Genomic DNA, 14,606 nt, shown 5'->3' on the forward strand with positions numbered 1-14,606 from the left:
TAGTGGGTGCTGCTCATCATCCCACAATGCACAGGACCGCCCCACAGTCACTGACCCCACAATCACACGTGGGGGTGGACAGTGCTGACTGAGGCCCAGGAACCCTGCCCTGACTCAGAGCAGGTGTCTTAGTCAGCGCAAGTGGCTATCCTCCTATATAATAAAGAGGTGATAAGCAAATTGATCCTCACGCCATAACACCATCACAAGACGGCGTCACGCACGGGGCGGGGGGCGGGGGGCAGGGCCAGCAGCCGCTCCTCGCACTTCCACCAGGGTTTCCACAGCCCCGCATCACGCCCCGGGGGCAGGGCCTGGTGGCCACTCCTCGCGGCCCGGAGGCGGGGCATTAGGGCGGCACTCCAGGACTTGGGGCCGTCCCGCGGCTCACCGGCCACACAGGGCAGGGCTCTGGGACTCAGGGTGATCCCATGGCGCAGGGTAGGGGGTAGGGAGTGGGGGGGGGGGGTCCCGGGTCTCGTGCGACTTCACTAGACAGGTCACTAGTAACAAAATAATAGCGACTGGGGGGCTTAAACAGCAGGAATTTATTTTCTCACATTTCTGGAGCCTGAAGGTCCAGGTGCAGCCAGGGCAGTTTCTCCTGAGGCCTCTCTCCTCGGAGTGCAGATGGCCAGCCACCTGCGTGCTCTGCCCCTCCATGGCCTTTCCTCGGTGTGTGCACACCCCCAGGGTCTCTCCTCTTATAGGACACCAGTCCTCTTGGGACCTCATGTAACTTTATGTCCTTACAGGCCCCATCTCCAAACACATTCACATAGTGGCTGAGGGCTTCAGCATGGATGTTGGAGGGACACAGTTCCATCCCTATAGCAGGCGTCTTCTCTCTCTCCTCTAGGAACAGGAGCTCTCTACACTGTCAGGAGAGAGTGACTTCTAACAGGAAATGGCACCTTCTCTTCTTTACCTTCCCATGTGTCTGAGAAGGAGCCATGGAGACCCCGGACACCTCACTTAGCTAGAGACAGGAGACATAGCCACGAATTCCACCTGTTTCCCAGGAGGGAAGAAACACTGCCATAGGGTGTTGGTGCTGAGGCTCTTGAGAGTCCAGCCACACAGGGGATTGTCCCACGTTTCTCCCACAATAGTCCTGACCTCCCAACTGCTGTAGGGACACATATTAGCTTCACACCACCCCCTGCTGCCCCACCCCAGTGACCACAGCCCCCTCCCTGCAGCACCCGTGGTAAAGAAAGACCAGACCGTGGAGCAGGCCCTCTAGTGGGTGAGAGATGAAACAACAACTAGACACAATAAATACAGAGAAGAGAGAGCAGGAAAAAGACAGAGAAGGTGATGGGGGCATGTCTTAAGCAGGAGGGTGGCTAGAAAGCTTCTCTGGTAAAGGGTTTGAGCAGGGGCCGGAAGGAAGAAGGGGACCATGTAGAGAGAATAGTCCTGGCAGAAGACACAGCCCGTGCAGAGGCCCTGAAGGAGACTGCTCCTGGCATGTTGGAGGGATAGTGAGAAGGTCGATGTGGTTGAAACAGTGAGCGAAGGCGGATTGTGTAGGACCCTGTGAACTTGGACCATCACCCTGACGGAGGTAGAGCGGCGGAGGGCTCTGAGCAGAGGAGCCACCTGCTGACTCAGGTGCTCACCGGTGCCATCCGGCGGCTGTAGGAGGGAGAGGAAGACCTGGGCAGAGGCGACAGCGCTGGTCCAGGCAGCTCCTCTTCCCATCACCTCCAGAGTCACGTGGGCGAAGATGAGTGAAAGTTCCGGAGAATGCCTGGCAGATGTCTGTGCTCGGACCCACACCTGCTGAGAGGGAGAAGCTGGGCCAGGCGTCAGAGGCAGTGCTAGGAAAAGGAGGCGTGGGGAAGGCTGGGGGCGGGGAGGCCCACGGGGAGTGCAGGCAAAGCGGAGTGAGAGCTCTGCCCGCACAGGGCAGCTGTTCAGCCTGCATGCCCAGTGGATGGTTGTTAAAACACTGAAGTGCTTTTCTGATGGCTGGGAGCCGGCCCTGCCCTTCCCCCAGATCTCCTAGACCTCCTCCCGCAGTCCAGCAGCTACAAAGTGAAAGTTTGGCCAGAACAGAGGGGGAGGGAAGGAGGACTGGTGCATAAAGGGGCCCCGTCCACAGTGAGCAGGGGCCTTGGGACCCGTGCTCCAGCTCTGTTATCAATGTCCCTTTCATGCCTGGCAGTGTTTGGAACACGCCCCTGTGACCTCTTGTTGATGTGTGCCCTCTGGTGGCCGTGGGGAGTAAGGGCGGAGCGGGGAGACCTGAGAGGAGAATACTGCCCTGGTTATGGTGGGAGATTGTGGGGCCCAGGGTTGAAGGCTCTGAAAGGGAAGTAGGAGCAGAGGCCAAGCTGGTGTATTATTCAGGATGGACAAAAATGTGCTGCCGTAACAAACAGCCCCACAGTCTCACACCGACACAGGTTTGCGTCCCACTCCCATTCATGGGTCTTTCCTGGCTTGGCAAGGGGACTCTGCTCATCAGTCACTTAGGGGCCAGGCCTGAGAAAGCCACTGTCCCTAATGTCACCAGCCATCGTGACAGAACAAAAGAGAACCCAGAAGGGTCATTCACTGGCCATTAAATGCCCAAAGTGACACCTCACTCTGCTCACACCTCATTGGCAAGAACTCATCACATGGCCCCAGCCAATCACGGGGTCCAGTACGGGCCACGCTACCATGTACTCAGGCAGGAATCGCTGGGAGCAGGAATCGCTGACAGAGCCTTAATGACCACCTGGCGGGGGAGAGGAGGCTTGGTTGAGGGAGAAACCTCTATCAGAGCTGCTCTGTGGCTTCGCAGCCTCCCTGGGGCTTCCCCAGGCCTCGCCACAGACCGATGCTGCTGTGGTAACAGTCCTATGGCCCACACTGTCCTAAGGCTGCACGCATATGAACTACTTTAATCATCAGACAACTCAGTGAGGCCCTGGCCACTGTGCCTCAGTTGGTGGGCATTGTCCCACGCACCAAAAGGTTGCCGGTTTGATTCAAGGGTAGGGCACATGCCTGGGTTATAGGTTCAACCTCCCATGGGGTGCAAGGTTGCAGGAGGCAGCCAATCAATGTTACTCCCTCACATTAATGTTTCTCTCTCTCTCTCTAAAAATCAACGATAATATTTTTTTAAAACTCAGTGAGGCAGGAACAATTGCTATCATCCCCATTTCGCAAATGGGGAGAATGAGGCACGGAGCAGTGGACTAACACCTAATGCAGTTGGAGTCAGGTTTTGACCGGGGCCACCCAGCCCCTGTCGATGCTGAACTATCCCCCCACGCAGCTTCTCCACAGCCCTGTCCCTGCCAAGGACCAGAGCCCCATGGTCATGTCCCCCTGGGCCAGCTGCACTGGGCACTGGGACCCGTGGGAACCAGGACTCCAGAGCACTGGGTAGGCAGGAGCTGCTGGCTCGGTGACTGGCCTAGAGGCCAGCAGGTGCTCAGGCAGCAGGCGACCAGGCCTCTCTGTGCCCGCATTGCAGGAGGGGCCGACAAGCAGCAGATGGACGCCGAGCTACGGAAAGAGATGATGGCCATCTGGCCCAACCTGTCCCAGAAAACACTGGACCTGCTGGTTACGCCTCATAAGTGTAAGAGCCCAGACCGGCCTGGCCCCGGGTCCAACCCAACAGGACAGAGGGGGAGGGGAGGAGGAGGCACCGGAGGACGGGTGCATGCAGGGGCCCCGTCCGCAGTGAGCGTGCTCTGTGCCCCCAGCCACGGACCTGACAGTGGGGAAGATCTACGCGGCCATGATGATCATGGAGTACTACCGGCAGAGCAAAGCCAAGAAGCTGCAGGCCATGCGTGAGGAGCAGGTATGGCCCAGGCCCTGACAGCTCTCCCCGCGGACATTCCTCCCTCTGGGGTCACCCAGGCTGGGAGACTATACCTTCCTTGTCACCATGAGGACCATCCAGAACAGTGGGGTGTAGCCACGCCCCAGGGCAGGTCATTGGAAAGTAAGGCATAACCTGGGTTAATTCATCTGCTCCACCAACACTTACTGGGCACCTCCTGTTGTCAGGCACTGTTCTCAGCCCTAAGGGTGCAGCTGTGAGCAAAACAGACCAGAAGCCCTGTTGTGGAAATGCCAATAACGACAAAATGACTAAATGAGATTGCGTAGCAGAACATAAGCACCGTGGGAAAGAGTGCCTGGGGGAGAGGGGTACAACTTTAAATGGGTGGTCAGGGGAGGCCTCCCTGAGGAGGTGACTTCTGAGCAAAGACTTCAAGGAAGAGAAAAGAGAGTGAGCCACACAGACACCTGGGGGAAGAACATTCTGGGCGGAGGGAACAGCCACTGCAAAGACCCTGAGGCAGGACTGTGAGTTTGAGTTTTGGAAGCAACAGAGCAAGCAAGAGGGGCAGCAGGAGGAGATGAGGTGATAATTATGCAGGACCTTGGGGGCCATTCGGACAACTTTGACTTTTGCTCTGAGTAAGGGGGCTCCTAGCAGGAAGTGACCTCTTACAGGGGTTGATGTGCGCCCTCTGGTGGCCGTGGGGCATAAGGGCTGGAGCAGGGAGACCTGAGAGCAGGATACTGCACTGGTTAAGGTGGGAGATTATGGGGCTGGACCTGAGTGGTGGCCGTGGAGATGTAAGAAATGACCCCATTCTGGATGGATTTGGAAGAAAGAGGCTAGTAGGCTACTGATGGATCAGACCCTCCACAGCCTCCCTCGCCCCCGACCTATCCCTAACACGCACACGCACACGCACACGCACACGCACACACACTCTGCACACGCTGCTCTCTGCCTCCCCAGAACCGGACACCTCTCATGTTCCAGCGCATGGAGCCCCCGTCACCAACGCAGGAGGGGCAGAACGCCCTCCCCTCCACCCAGCTGGACCCCGGAGGAGGCCTGTGAGTGTCACTCTGGCTAGGAGGAGGGATGGAAGGGCAGGGAGTGCCCGTCCCAGGTACAGAAGCCCCTGGAGTGCCCACTGCCTGTGTCTCCCGTGCAGGATGGCTCATGAAAGTGGCATCAAGGAGAGCCCTTCCTGGGTGACCCAGCGAGCCCAGGAGATGTTCCAGAAGACGGGCACGTGGAGCCCGGAGCGAGGGCCCCCTCCCGACATGCCCAACAGCCAGCCCAACTCTCAGGTGCCTCTGTCCTCTCGCTGCCCCACTGATCACGGCCTGGGCAGCGCAGGAGGGTGGGGCCCGGGCCTGCAGCTCCACGCACACCAGGCTGCCCCTGGGGTACGTGTGCCCAGCCCCGGGGCTCACCCGGCCTTGCCATCTGCCCTGCAGTCTGTGGAGATGCGAGAGATGGGCCGAGATGGCTACTCAGACAGTGAGCGCTACCTCCCCACGGAAGGCCAGGCCCGGGCGGCCTCCATGCCCCGCCTCCCAGCAGAGAACCAGGTGAGCGCTTTCACCCACCCCCGAGGGGGGCCTGGGCCCCAGAGGCCCTGCCTCCTGAAGCCCAGGGCACCTCCTTCCTCCTCCGGGACGCAGGCCCCGTCCTCTGAGCTCCTCCTAATGGAGGGCAGAGAGAAAGGGGCTCCCCTGGGCAGGGTGCAGTAGCCACTGCCAAGTGGTTTGTCTCTGCCCTGTTTGGGGGTGCTGAGGCGGGAGGATGTGGAGGACACGTGGGGGTGTGGGAGGTGATGCGTGAGACTGCAATCAAGCATGCACACACGTGCACACAGGCATGCCCACACATGCACACATGCACATACACATATGTGTGTTTTCATACACATGCACTCGCTTGCACAAGTAGGTCTGCTTTCAGAAACCTGGCAGGCCCTAGGACGTGGTGGCAGAGTCTGGGGAAGGCCCAGGACAGCTTGGGTTTGTCCTGTCTGGTCTCCGTGGGGGCTGCGGGGAGGGGCAGGGCCGTGTGCCTGATGTATGTCTGTGTGGCTGCTTTTCCAGCTGCAGGGTCCTGGGAAGGAGGAGGGTGTGCGGGTCCCAATGCCCGGGCCCATGGGGACTGAAGCCAGAAGCATGGCTGGCTGTCCACCTGGCCCAGGAGGTGGGGCAGCATGTCTGACTGCAGGGCTGCCGTGTGCTGTGCCGGCTCATCTGCACGGGGTGGAAGGCTGCGCTGTGCCTGGCGGGGCCGGGGTCTCCCAGGGGCCTGGCCTCTGGCTGTGGGAACCTGAGTGGGAAGCACCCAGACTGCATGTGGCTGCCCAGCCCTATCCTGCCAGCCTCTGCCCCCCAGGACTTAGCTGCTGGGCCCTGGGAGAGGGTTGAGACAAACCCAGCTGATGGCCACCTCCCCAAACCATCCCCCACCCCCAGCTTGGAGTGTCAGCCGGAGCCAGGGCTGGAGGCATTGCATGAGGCAGAGCCGGGGGCCAGGGGCCTGTGGCTACACCATCCCATCTGTCCATCTCTTGCCTCTGCCATCTGTCTGTCTGTGGTGTCTCCTGTCTGTCTCCTCTGTGCCCCTGGGGGGACTGCTGGCTGGGCCAGGGTTATCAGTTCCCAGGGACTTAACCCCTCTCTCCCTCCCTCCATTCTCCCCCTCACTCCTCAGGTCTATGCACCACCTCTCGCTCCCCCTCTTGGCTTTTATATTTATTTTCTTCTTTCTGTTTTTTCTGTGTGCACCATCCCGTGGGGCTGTGACAGAGGAGAAGGGGCCGGCCACGTGGGAATAACCTCAGTGTATGTACCGCCCGCCCATCTGCCACCAGCTGGGCTCTGGCCCCCTCTTCCCGCCCACCCCCCCTCGGGGGAGTCCTGTCCTTTCGGACTCCATCCTTTCTTTGCAGACAACACCCCCTCCCTCCCTGTGGAGACCTATCCTCCTGTGTTCTGTTCTCTGTGTGCCCCACGTGTGCCCTGTGGGGTGGCCCTTCTTCACCCCTCTTCCCCCTTCCCCCTCCTCCACCCCTTTCTCTTCAGAGCCCCGCATTCCAAGAATCCTGGACGATGCCCCCACACCTGGCCCACTCTTTCATTTCCCTGCCCACCCCTGACCCTCTGGTCTTGCAGCCCTGTGTCCCTTAAGACCCCTGCCTCGGGCGTGCCCCCAGCCACTCAGCTGGGCTGGACTCTAGGGGACGTCCCCCGGCTCCTCTTCCTCTCCTCTCCCAGCTGCAGAGAACCAAGGGTGGGGGGACTGGGAGGAGGGACTTAACCCGGTGGGGTGGTGCAGCACGCACAGGTTCCCAGGCTGCAGGCTGAGGATGAGAAGGCAGGTCTCCCAGGACCTGAGTGTCAGGGCAGCCCCTCCGATGGGCAGGAAAGCCCAGACCCCACTGGCCAAAGGGGTCGGTGATTGGGGTGCTGGGTGCCTGGCCCTGAACCTGTAGGCCTCACAGCCTCCAAGAGAGCAGGCAGGGGTGAGCAGGGCATGCTGCCCAGTGCCCGGTTCCCAGGTTTGTACTCGGGGTGAGCACAGCTCTTCTCTTCTGCCAGGCTGCATGTCCGTGGCCGGATGCCCAGGGCGTAGAGGTGCCCCTGAGAGTGGTCCTGAGAGGCAGCAGGGACGGATCAGAGGCTCTTGGCCAGAAACCCGGATGGGCCTGGGAGGGGACAGAGGCACCCCGGGTCCCTAGGTGATCGGGCCCCACCACCCACCCCCACCCAGACCTCGGCCTGAATGGTCACAGCCCATCACTGATGGCTGATAGGGCAGGACAGGTGGGGCCAGCCTCTGACTCCAGCCGCTGACCTGTCTTCCCCAGACCATCTCAGACTCCAGCCCCATGAAGCGCTCGGCCTCCGTGCTGGGCCCCAAGGCCCGGCGCCTGGACGACTACTCCCTGGAGAGGGTGCCGCCAGAAGAGAACCAGCGGCACCACCAGCGGCGCCGTGACCGCGACCGTGACCGTGACCGCGACCGCGACCGCGACCGCGACCGCGGCCACCGGGCCTCCGAGCGCTCCTTGGGCCGCTACACGGATGTGGACACAGGTGGGCCACCCCGCAGGGCCCAGGAACCGAAGGCTATGCCAGGGGACAGGGGAGGGGAGAGGGGAAGAGAAAGCAGAGGTGAGGAGACACAGAGAGGAGGGCTGGGTGGCACCGGCTGGGCTGAGGAAGCCTGGGGGCTGGACCCCCAAAGCCCCCGGCCAGAGGAAAGCACTGCTTTTAGGACCCACAGACCCTCTTGGTGGCCTCCTGTGTGCATGTCCTGCCCCACCTCATGGCCTTCTGTCCGTCTGACGCCCTCCCGGCCCAGGCTTGGGGACAGACCTGAGCATGACCACCCAGTCGGGGGACCTGCCGTCAAAGGAGCGGGACCAGGAGCGGGGCAGGCCCAAGGACCGGAAGCACCGGCAGCACCATCACCACCACCACCACCACCACCCCCCCGCCCCCCGACAAGGAGCGCTATGCCCAGGAGCGGCCTGACCACCGGGCCCGAGCCCGGGACCAGCGCTGGTCCCGGTCACCTAGTGAGGGCCCTGAGCACATGGCACACCGGCAGGTGGGTGTGGCAGGAGTTGCCCCCAGATCGGGCCAGGGGGGACCAGGAGAGGAGGGTGGCCCCCACGCCCCACGGCCACTCTGGGCGGGGTCCTCACGCCCCACTGTGACCTCTGACCCTGCCCACCACTGGGCTCCTTCCCAAGCCAAGGGGGGCCTGGGTGAGGGTGGACCTCGCCTCCCGCCACTGTGGCCCCCCACTCTGCCCCAGCCCCTGCCGCCTGCCGCCCCCCTGCCTGCAGCTGCTTCCTCTTTGGTTGTGGATCACGTTTGCGTTCTGGCCAGCCCAGTCCTGCGCTGGCTGCCGCTGCCTTGCGCTTTCCTTTAACCCGGCTTCCGTTTTTGTTCCGATTATGATTTCTGTCCTCTGGACGCCTGTGAGTAATTTTTGAAACTTCTGCTATTTTAACCCCGAAACTTACAAAACTCCATTTCTCATTTCTCTTTTCACTTTGTTGTGTTGGTTTTTGACTTCCCCCGCCCTCCTTGTCTCTCTCCTCCTCCCCCTCCTCGCCCACCCCCTCCCCCTTCTCCCTCTCCTCCCCTCCTCCCGGTGGCTGTTGCTTTTTTCCTTTTTTTTCCATTCAAACGTCCTGTCCTCCACCTCCTCCCCCCCCCCCCCCCCCGCCTCCTCCGGTTTCCCTCGGACCCTCCCCGTGTCTCCTCCTGTCTCCTCCTGGTTGATTTTGTTGTATCTTTTGTTTTGATTTCCTTTGTTTCAATTTTCGTGTAGGGCAGTAGTTCCGTAAGTGGAAGCCCAGCCCCCTCAACGTCCGGCACCAGCACTCCGCGGCGGGGCCGCCGCCAGCTCCCCCAGACCCCCTCCACCCCCCGGCCGCACGTGTCCTACTCCCCCGTGGTCCGCAAGGCCGGCGGCGCGGGGCCCCCGCAGCAGCAGCAGCTGGTGGCGCGGCCGGGCCGGGCGGCCCCCGGCGGCCCGCGGAGGTACCCGGGCCCCGCCGCCGAGCCCCTGGCGGGGGAGCGGCCGCCGGGGGGACACCGCTCGCCGGCACCGGAGCGGCGGGGCGCGGCGCCGAGCGAGTCCCCCAGGGCGTGTCGCCACGGCGGGGCGCGGTGGCCGGCGTCCGCCGCGCACGCCTCCGAGTGGTCCCCGGGCCCCCGGCACCACGGCTACTACCGGGGCTCCGACTACGACGAGGCGGACGGCCCGGGCGGCGGCGGGGATGACGCGCCCTACGATGCGCCCTACGACGCGCCGCCCCCCGCGCGGCACACGTGCTCGCCCAGGACTCCCCGGGCCGCGGGCCTGGCGGGCGCGTCGCCCTCTCGGCACGGCCGGCGGCTCCCCAACGGCTACTACCCGGCCCACGGACTGGCCAGGCCCCGGGGGCCGGGCTCCCGGAAAGGCCTGCACGACGCCTACAGCGAGACAGACGACGACGACTGGTGCTAAGCCCGGGCGAGGTGGCACCCGCGCCCGCCCGGCCCCCCCACGCACCCCGCGCACACCCCCCACGGGGGGGAGCCGCCCGGCCGCGAGGCCACCTCGCTGCCACCGGCCCAGCGCCCGGGGGAGGCCGGGGAGAGGACCTGCCGGGCGCCCCCGGACTCTGGAGGGAGTCCCCGGGGCCGGGGCGCACCCGAGTGCCCCACCGAGACCCTCGGCGCCCCCCACCCAGCCCCGACCCCGCGCGACGGGGACCCTCGGGGGACAGACCAACCACACAGCCAAGGGATTCGAATTAACTCAGCCATTTTTGGAGAACCTTGGGGAACATGGAAATTTAAAAAAAAAAAAAACATTTTTAAAAAGAAAAACGGGGAGAAAAAAAAAATCGCTTCTATTGATGAGTTTTATCATCTCAATTGAACCTTTCCTTCTTCCCCTGGTGAACGCGAGCTGGTGGCCCGTGTGTGGCTGAGACACCGAGACCCAGCATCCCACACAGACCTCGGCCAGACAGCTCAGACCCCACACACGTGCTCAGACACACACAGGAGTGCTTGCTGGTTATACCAAACCCTACTATTACTGCCTGCAGAAATCGATTTAAAAAAAAATAAACAATTTTAAAAAGGACAAAAAAATTAATGATTGAGAAAAGAAGCATTTTTTCTGACATTTGGTCCTGCTTGAAATAACAAAAGAAAAAAAAAGACCACCACCACCGACTTCCTTTGCTTCTTTTTGCCTTTTTCCTACCTTGTTTGAAAACTGTGGGCTTGGGACTGTGAATTATTGCATGACATTCAAAAAGAAAAAAAAAATAAAAAGTTGAATCAAAGGGCTTATGGACTGAGTGGTCTTTAACCCTCTGCAAAGTGTCCCCGGGGTTTGGGGGGGAGCCGTGGAAGCAGGCGCTGTGGAAGTGGGTAAGAAGGCGAGCCGAGCTCTTCAGCATCAGGTGTGGTTCCAGAGAGCTCGGCCCACAAGCACCACCTGGGTCCCCAGCTCGGTGGCCAGCGCGCCGGTGATTCCAGCTGCCTCCTGAGCAGCCCCAGGAAAGCCTAGGCCAGTGGTTCTCAACCTTGGCTGCACATTAGAATCACCTGGGAATCTTTTTAAAATCCTGATTTCTGGGCCTCATCCTCTGGAAATCCTGTTTCTTTGTTAAGAGGTGAGGCCACAACATTAGTAACAAAGAAACAGAATTTCCGGAGGATGAGGCCCAGAAATCAGGATTTTAAGAAGATTCCCAGGTGATTCTAATGTGCAGCCAAGGTTGAGAACCACTGGCTAAGCCAAAGATGCTAAGCAGGTCCTTGCCAGCTGCCCAATAAGACACTAGAGAGGTGGGGGTGTTTGTTTATTGGTTTTCCTTTTCCAATTACCATTTACATTCAAGAGAGGGTTTTAGCCCTAGCCAGTTTGGCTCAGTGGATAGAGCATCAGCCTGGGGACTGAAGGGCCCCGGGTTTGATTCTGGTCAAGGCCACATGCCTGGGTTGTGGGCTCAATCCCCAGAAAGGGGTGTGCAGGAGGCAGCCGATCAATCTTATTGATGTTCCTATCTCTCTCTCCCTCTCCCTTCCTCTCTGACATCAATAAAAATACATTTTTTTAAAAAGTGAGAGAGAGGGTTTTAACTTCCTACCCAGACAACTTGACCAATGGTAACCCCCACAGACTTCCAGACCAGCTGTCAGCGAAGGCCAACGCTGATCCCTGTCAGAGGTCCCCCTCGAGGTGCAGGGGTGGGGTGGGAGGATGCATGCAATTCTATCCAGAGCCAGGAAGCTACAGCCATCTGTTTGCCAGAGAATGAGGCCCACTGTTGGAGCCCCACCCCCACCCCACCCCGGGACCCAGAGGCCAAGCTTGTAGCTGAGTGCCAGGAGTCTGGACGCCAGGCCTCCACAGCCCACACCTTCAGCGGGAGTGAGTGTAAGTTGCCCAGTAGACACAGGTGGAGGGAGGAGGGATCAGGGAATGAAGAGGCAGAGGAGGACTCGCCTCACGCCCTGGTCTCACCTCTCAGTACCTGGCCTGAGCCACCTCGCCTGGAAACCTGAAGAAGGAACAAGGAAACGGGCTCTGAGGGCCAGGGATGCTGTGCAGATGCCCTGGGCAGCTCCCTTTCTGAGGCACAAACAGCCAAGAGATCCAGGCTCCATTTCAGACAGGTCCTTCAGGCTTGAAGGAATTCTACCCCCTCCCTGCAACCCACTGCCTCCAGTTGCTACTCCTCGGACTCTTAACATCCTATCTGTGAAATGGGACCCTCTGCTGTGTCAAGGAGGCAACGTTTTCCATCTACCCTCTTAGGTTCCGTGACTGAGGCCCGTGAATTAAACTAACAAATGGCAGATTAACAGGAGAAAAGGCACACAGTTTTTAGTAATACTTACAGAAAAGGAAAGTCACAGAAAAGAAGTGGAATTCAAAGAAGCATATTGACTCAGGGACTTCCTATATCATTTGAAACAAAGGAAAGGGGATTTGAGCTTCAAGGGACTATACATTGTGAGGAATGACAAGAAAATAAGGGGGGACTAAAGAAATGTAAAGGCGATTATAGTAGGGTTTGTTGATGCAGACTCAGCTCAGTGCTGGCTCTCTATTTCCAGTGATACCAATCCCTTTCCTCTTCCTAATACAGATGGCAGAGACACCACAAAGGAAAATTCATGTCACCTTCTCAGAGGGCAAAGTATGCCCTGCTTGTAGGCAGAGGAGGGGAGGGCAGAGAACTCCCTGCATCTGTTCATTCTCAATTGCCTTCAGCTCAGAATGATCCTACACCAAAGTGATATATTTGGGGGCGCATACCCGGATTCCCACCAGCTGCCAAAGGGCTTGGGGGTCATGGTTGGGAGAGACAGAGCTGTGCTGGGTCACCAAATGGTGCTCCCCAACTACCAGAAGCACAGGCAGCCCTGGGGTGAAGTCCTGATTTTAGAGGAACAACCAGAAGGGGGCGTATGAGGACAGGACACTCAGCAGGAGGCTGTTGGTCACTGTCAGTTGCAAAAGCCTCACCAGCACAGCAAAGCCAGTGTCTATCTTACAGTGACCATGCTTAGAGTGACAAAACATTTAAGTTTAATAAAAATAAAACTTTCACAGAATTAATGGAATAGCCTTAGCCGGTGTGGCTCAGTGGATAGAGCGTTGCCCTGCCGGCTGAAGGGTCATAGGTTCAATTCTGGTCAAAGGCATGTACCCGGGGTGCAGGCTCAATCCCAGGCCCCAGTGGGGGTGCAGCCAAATTGATGTGTCTCTCTCACGTAGATGTTTCTCTCTCTCTGTCTCTCCCCGTCTCTTCCACTCTCTCTAAAAATCAATGGAAATGTCCTCGGGTGAGGATGAACAAAATTAATGAAACAGTAGGACTCTCGGTCTAGGACTGCCTAAAAAAATCACCACAGGCTCGGTGGCTTAAAACAACAGAAATGTATTCTCTCGCAATTCAGGAGGCAAGAAGTCTGAAATCAAGGCATCAGCGGGGTTTCAAAGCCACACTGAAGGCTCTGGCAGAGGACACACCACCCACCACCACCTTCCCGTTTCTGGTGGCGCTGCCATTCCTTGGCTTGTGGCGGCCTCGCTTCAGTCTCGGCCTCCATCTTCCCTCGGCCTCGTTTCCGGTGTCTCTGTGTGTCCTTTTCTGTCTTTTATGAAGACACATTCACTGGATTTAGGACCCCCTCCATCTAGTCTGAACTCATTTCCATCCTTACCTTAATTACATCTGCAAAGACACTATTTCCAAGTAAGGTCCCTGTAGTTTAATAACTTGGTCTGTGTCCCCAGTTCCTGGCACGGACCTCCTAAAACCCTTGGTATTTCCTGAGTCAGAGGAGTACCTTTTGTTATTCACAAGGAACCCCTGTAGAGTACACCTGTGTTTATGCTCATGAGGTAACAGGGTGGGGTTCCCTAGGTTGCTTTAGGATGGGGGCTGGGCTCCAGAAAGACCACGTGATTGGAGGGTGGGAACTTTCTGGCCACCTCCAACCTCTGGGAACAATAGGTGGGCGGGAGGATAGAGATTGGGTTCGAGAAACAAAGAGGTAAGGAGAGCTTCCAAGTTGGCAAACACATCCAGGGTGGGACACCCCAACTTCACGGGGACAGGAGCTCCTGCTCTCAGGACCCCTTTCTCCGGCAGTTCATTTTGAATTCTTGATAACAAACCAGTAACATCAAAAGTGCCTTCCTGCCCGGCCGGTGTGGCTCAGTGCTTGAGCATCAACCTATAAACCAGGAGGTCATGGTTCAATTCCTGGTCAGGGCACATCCTTGGGTTGTGGGCTGGATCCCGAGGCGGGAGGGGAGCGGGGGGTGCGTGCAGGAAACAGCCAATCAATGATTCTCTGTCATCATTGATGTTTCCATCTCCCTCTCCCTTCCTCTCTGAAGTCAATAAAAAAATTTTAAAAAATTAAAAAGAATGAGTTTATTAGGCCATTGCTAGTACACACACAATAAATGACTGGTCTTGGGGCATAGAGTCTCACCCGCCCGCGCATGGCTGGGTAGGAGTTCTGCGAGCATTTTTATACATGAAGTTGGGGGAAGAAAATGGAAGCTGCTCTGAAAGGACTTACATTGGCTATAGACAAAGAGGGCGGGAGAAGCTGAGGCCAGGCCGGCTCTGGGATAGGTCAGCAGAGTCCGCAAAGCTCGTGTGTAAACAAGAACTTGAGGCTCCTGGGCTTTCACCTGGCTATTCTCTCTCCCTTTTTTTTTTTTTTTTTTTTTGCTATTCTCTCTTTAGATAATCTCAGAAATAGCCACC

At 58.6% G+C, this 14,606-nt stretch overlaps 1 protein-coding gene across 1 annotated transcript in view; it reads left to right on the top strand.

Moving 5' to 3' along the window:
• CACNA1A (calcium voltage-gated channel subunit alpha1 A) overlaps positions 1-10,638 on the top strand; it is a 291,124-nt gene extending 280,486 nt beyond the window's left edge. Inside the window, 10 exon segments of the mRNA XM_070416203.1 lie at positions 3,479-3,586; positions 3,714-3,814; positions 4,772-4,872; positions 4,974-5,112; positions 5,263-5,376; positions 6,598-6,633; positions 7,659-7,887; positions 8,156-8,282; positions 8,284-8,404; positions 9,137-10,638. Coding sequence (XP_070272304.1) covers positions 3,479-3,586; positions 3,714-3,814; positions 4,772-4,872; positions 4,974-5,112; positions 5,263-5,376; positions 6,598-6,633; positions 7,659-7,887; positions 8,156-8,282; positions 8,284-8,404; positions 9,137-9,817 — 1,757 coding nt within the window. The 3' untranslated portion in view covers positions 9,818-10,638.
• Positions 10,639-14,606: the final 3,968 nt, after the last annotated feature.

This window comes from Myotis yumanensis, unplaced genomic scaffold (assembly GCF_028538775.1).
Source record: "Myotis yumanensis isolate MYYU_CA2020_CCGP unplaced genomic scaffold, mMyoYum1.0.hap1 SCAF_5, whole genome shotgun sequence".
NCBI lineage: Eukaryota > Metazoa > Chordata > Mammalia > Chiroptera > Vespertilionidae > Myotis > Myotis yumanensis.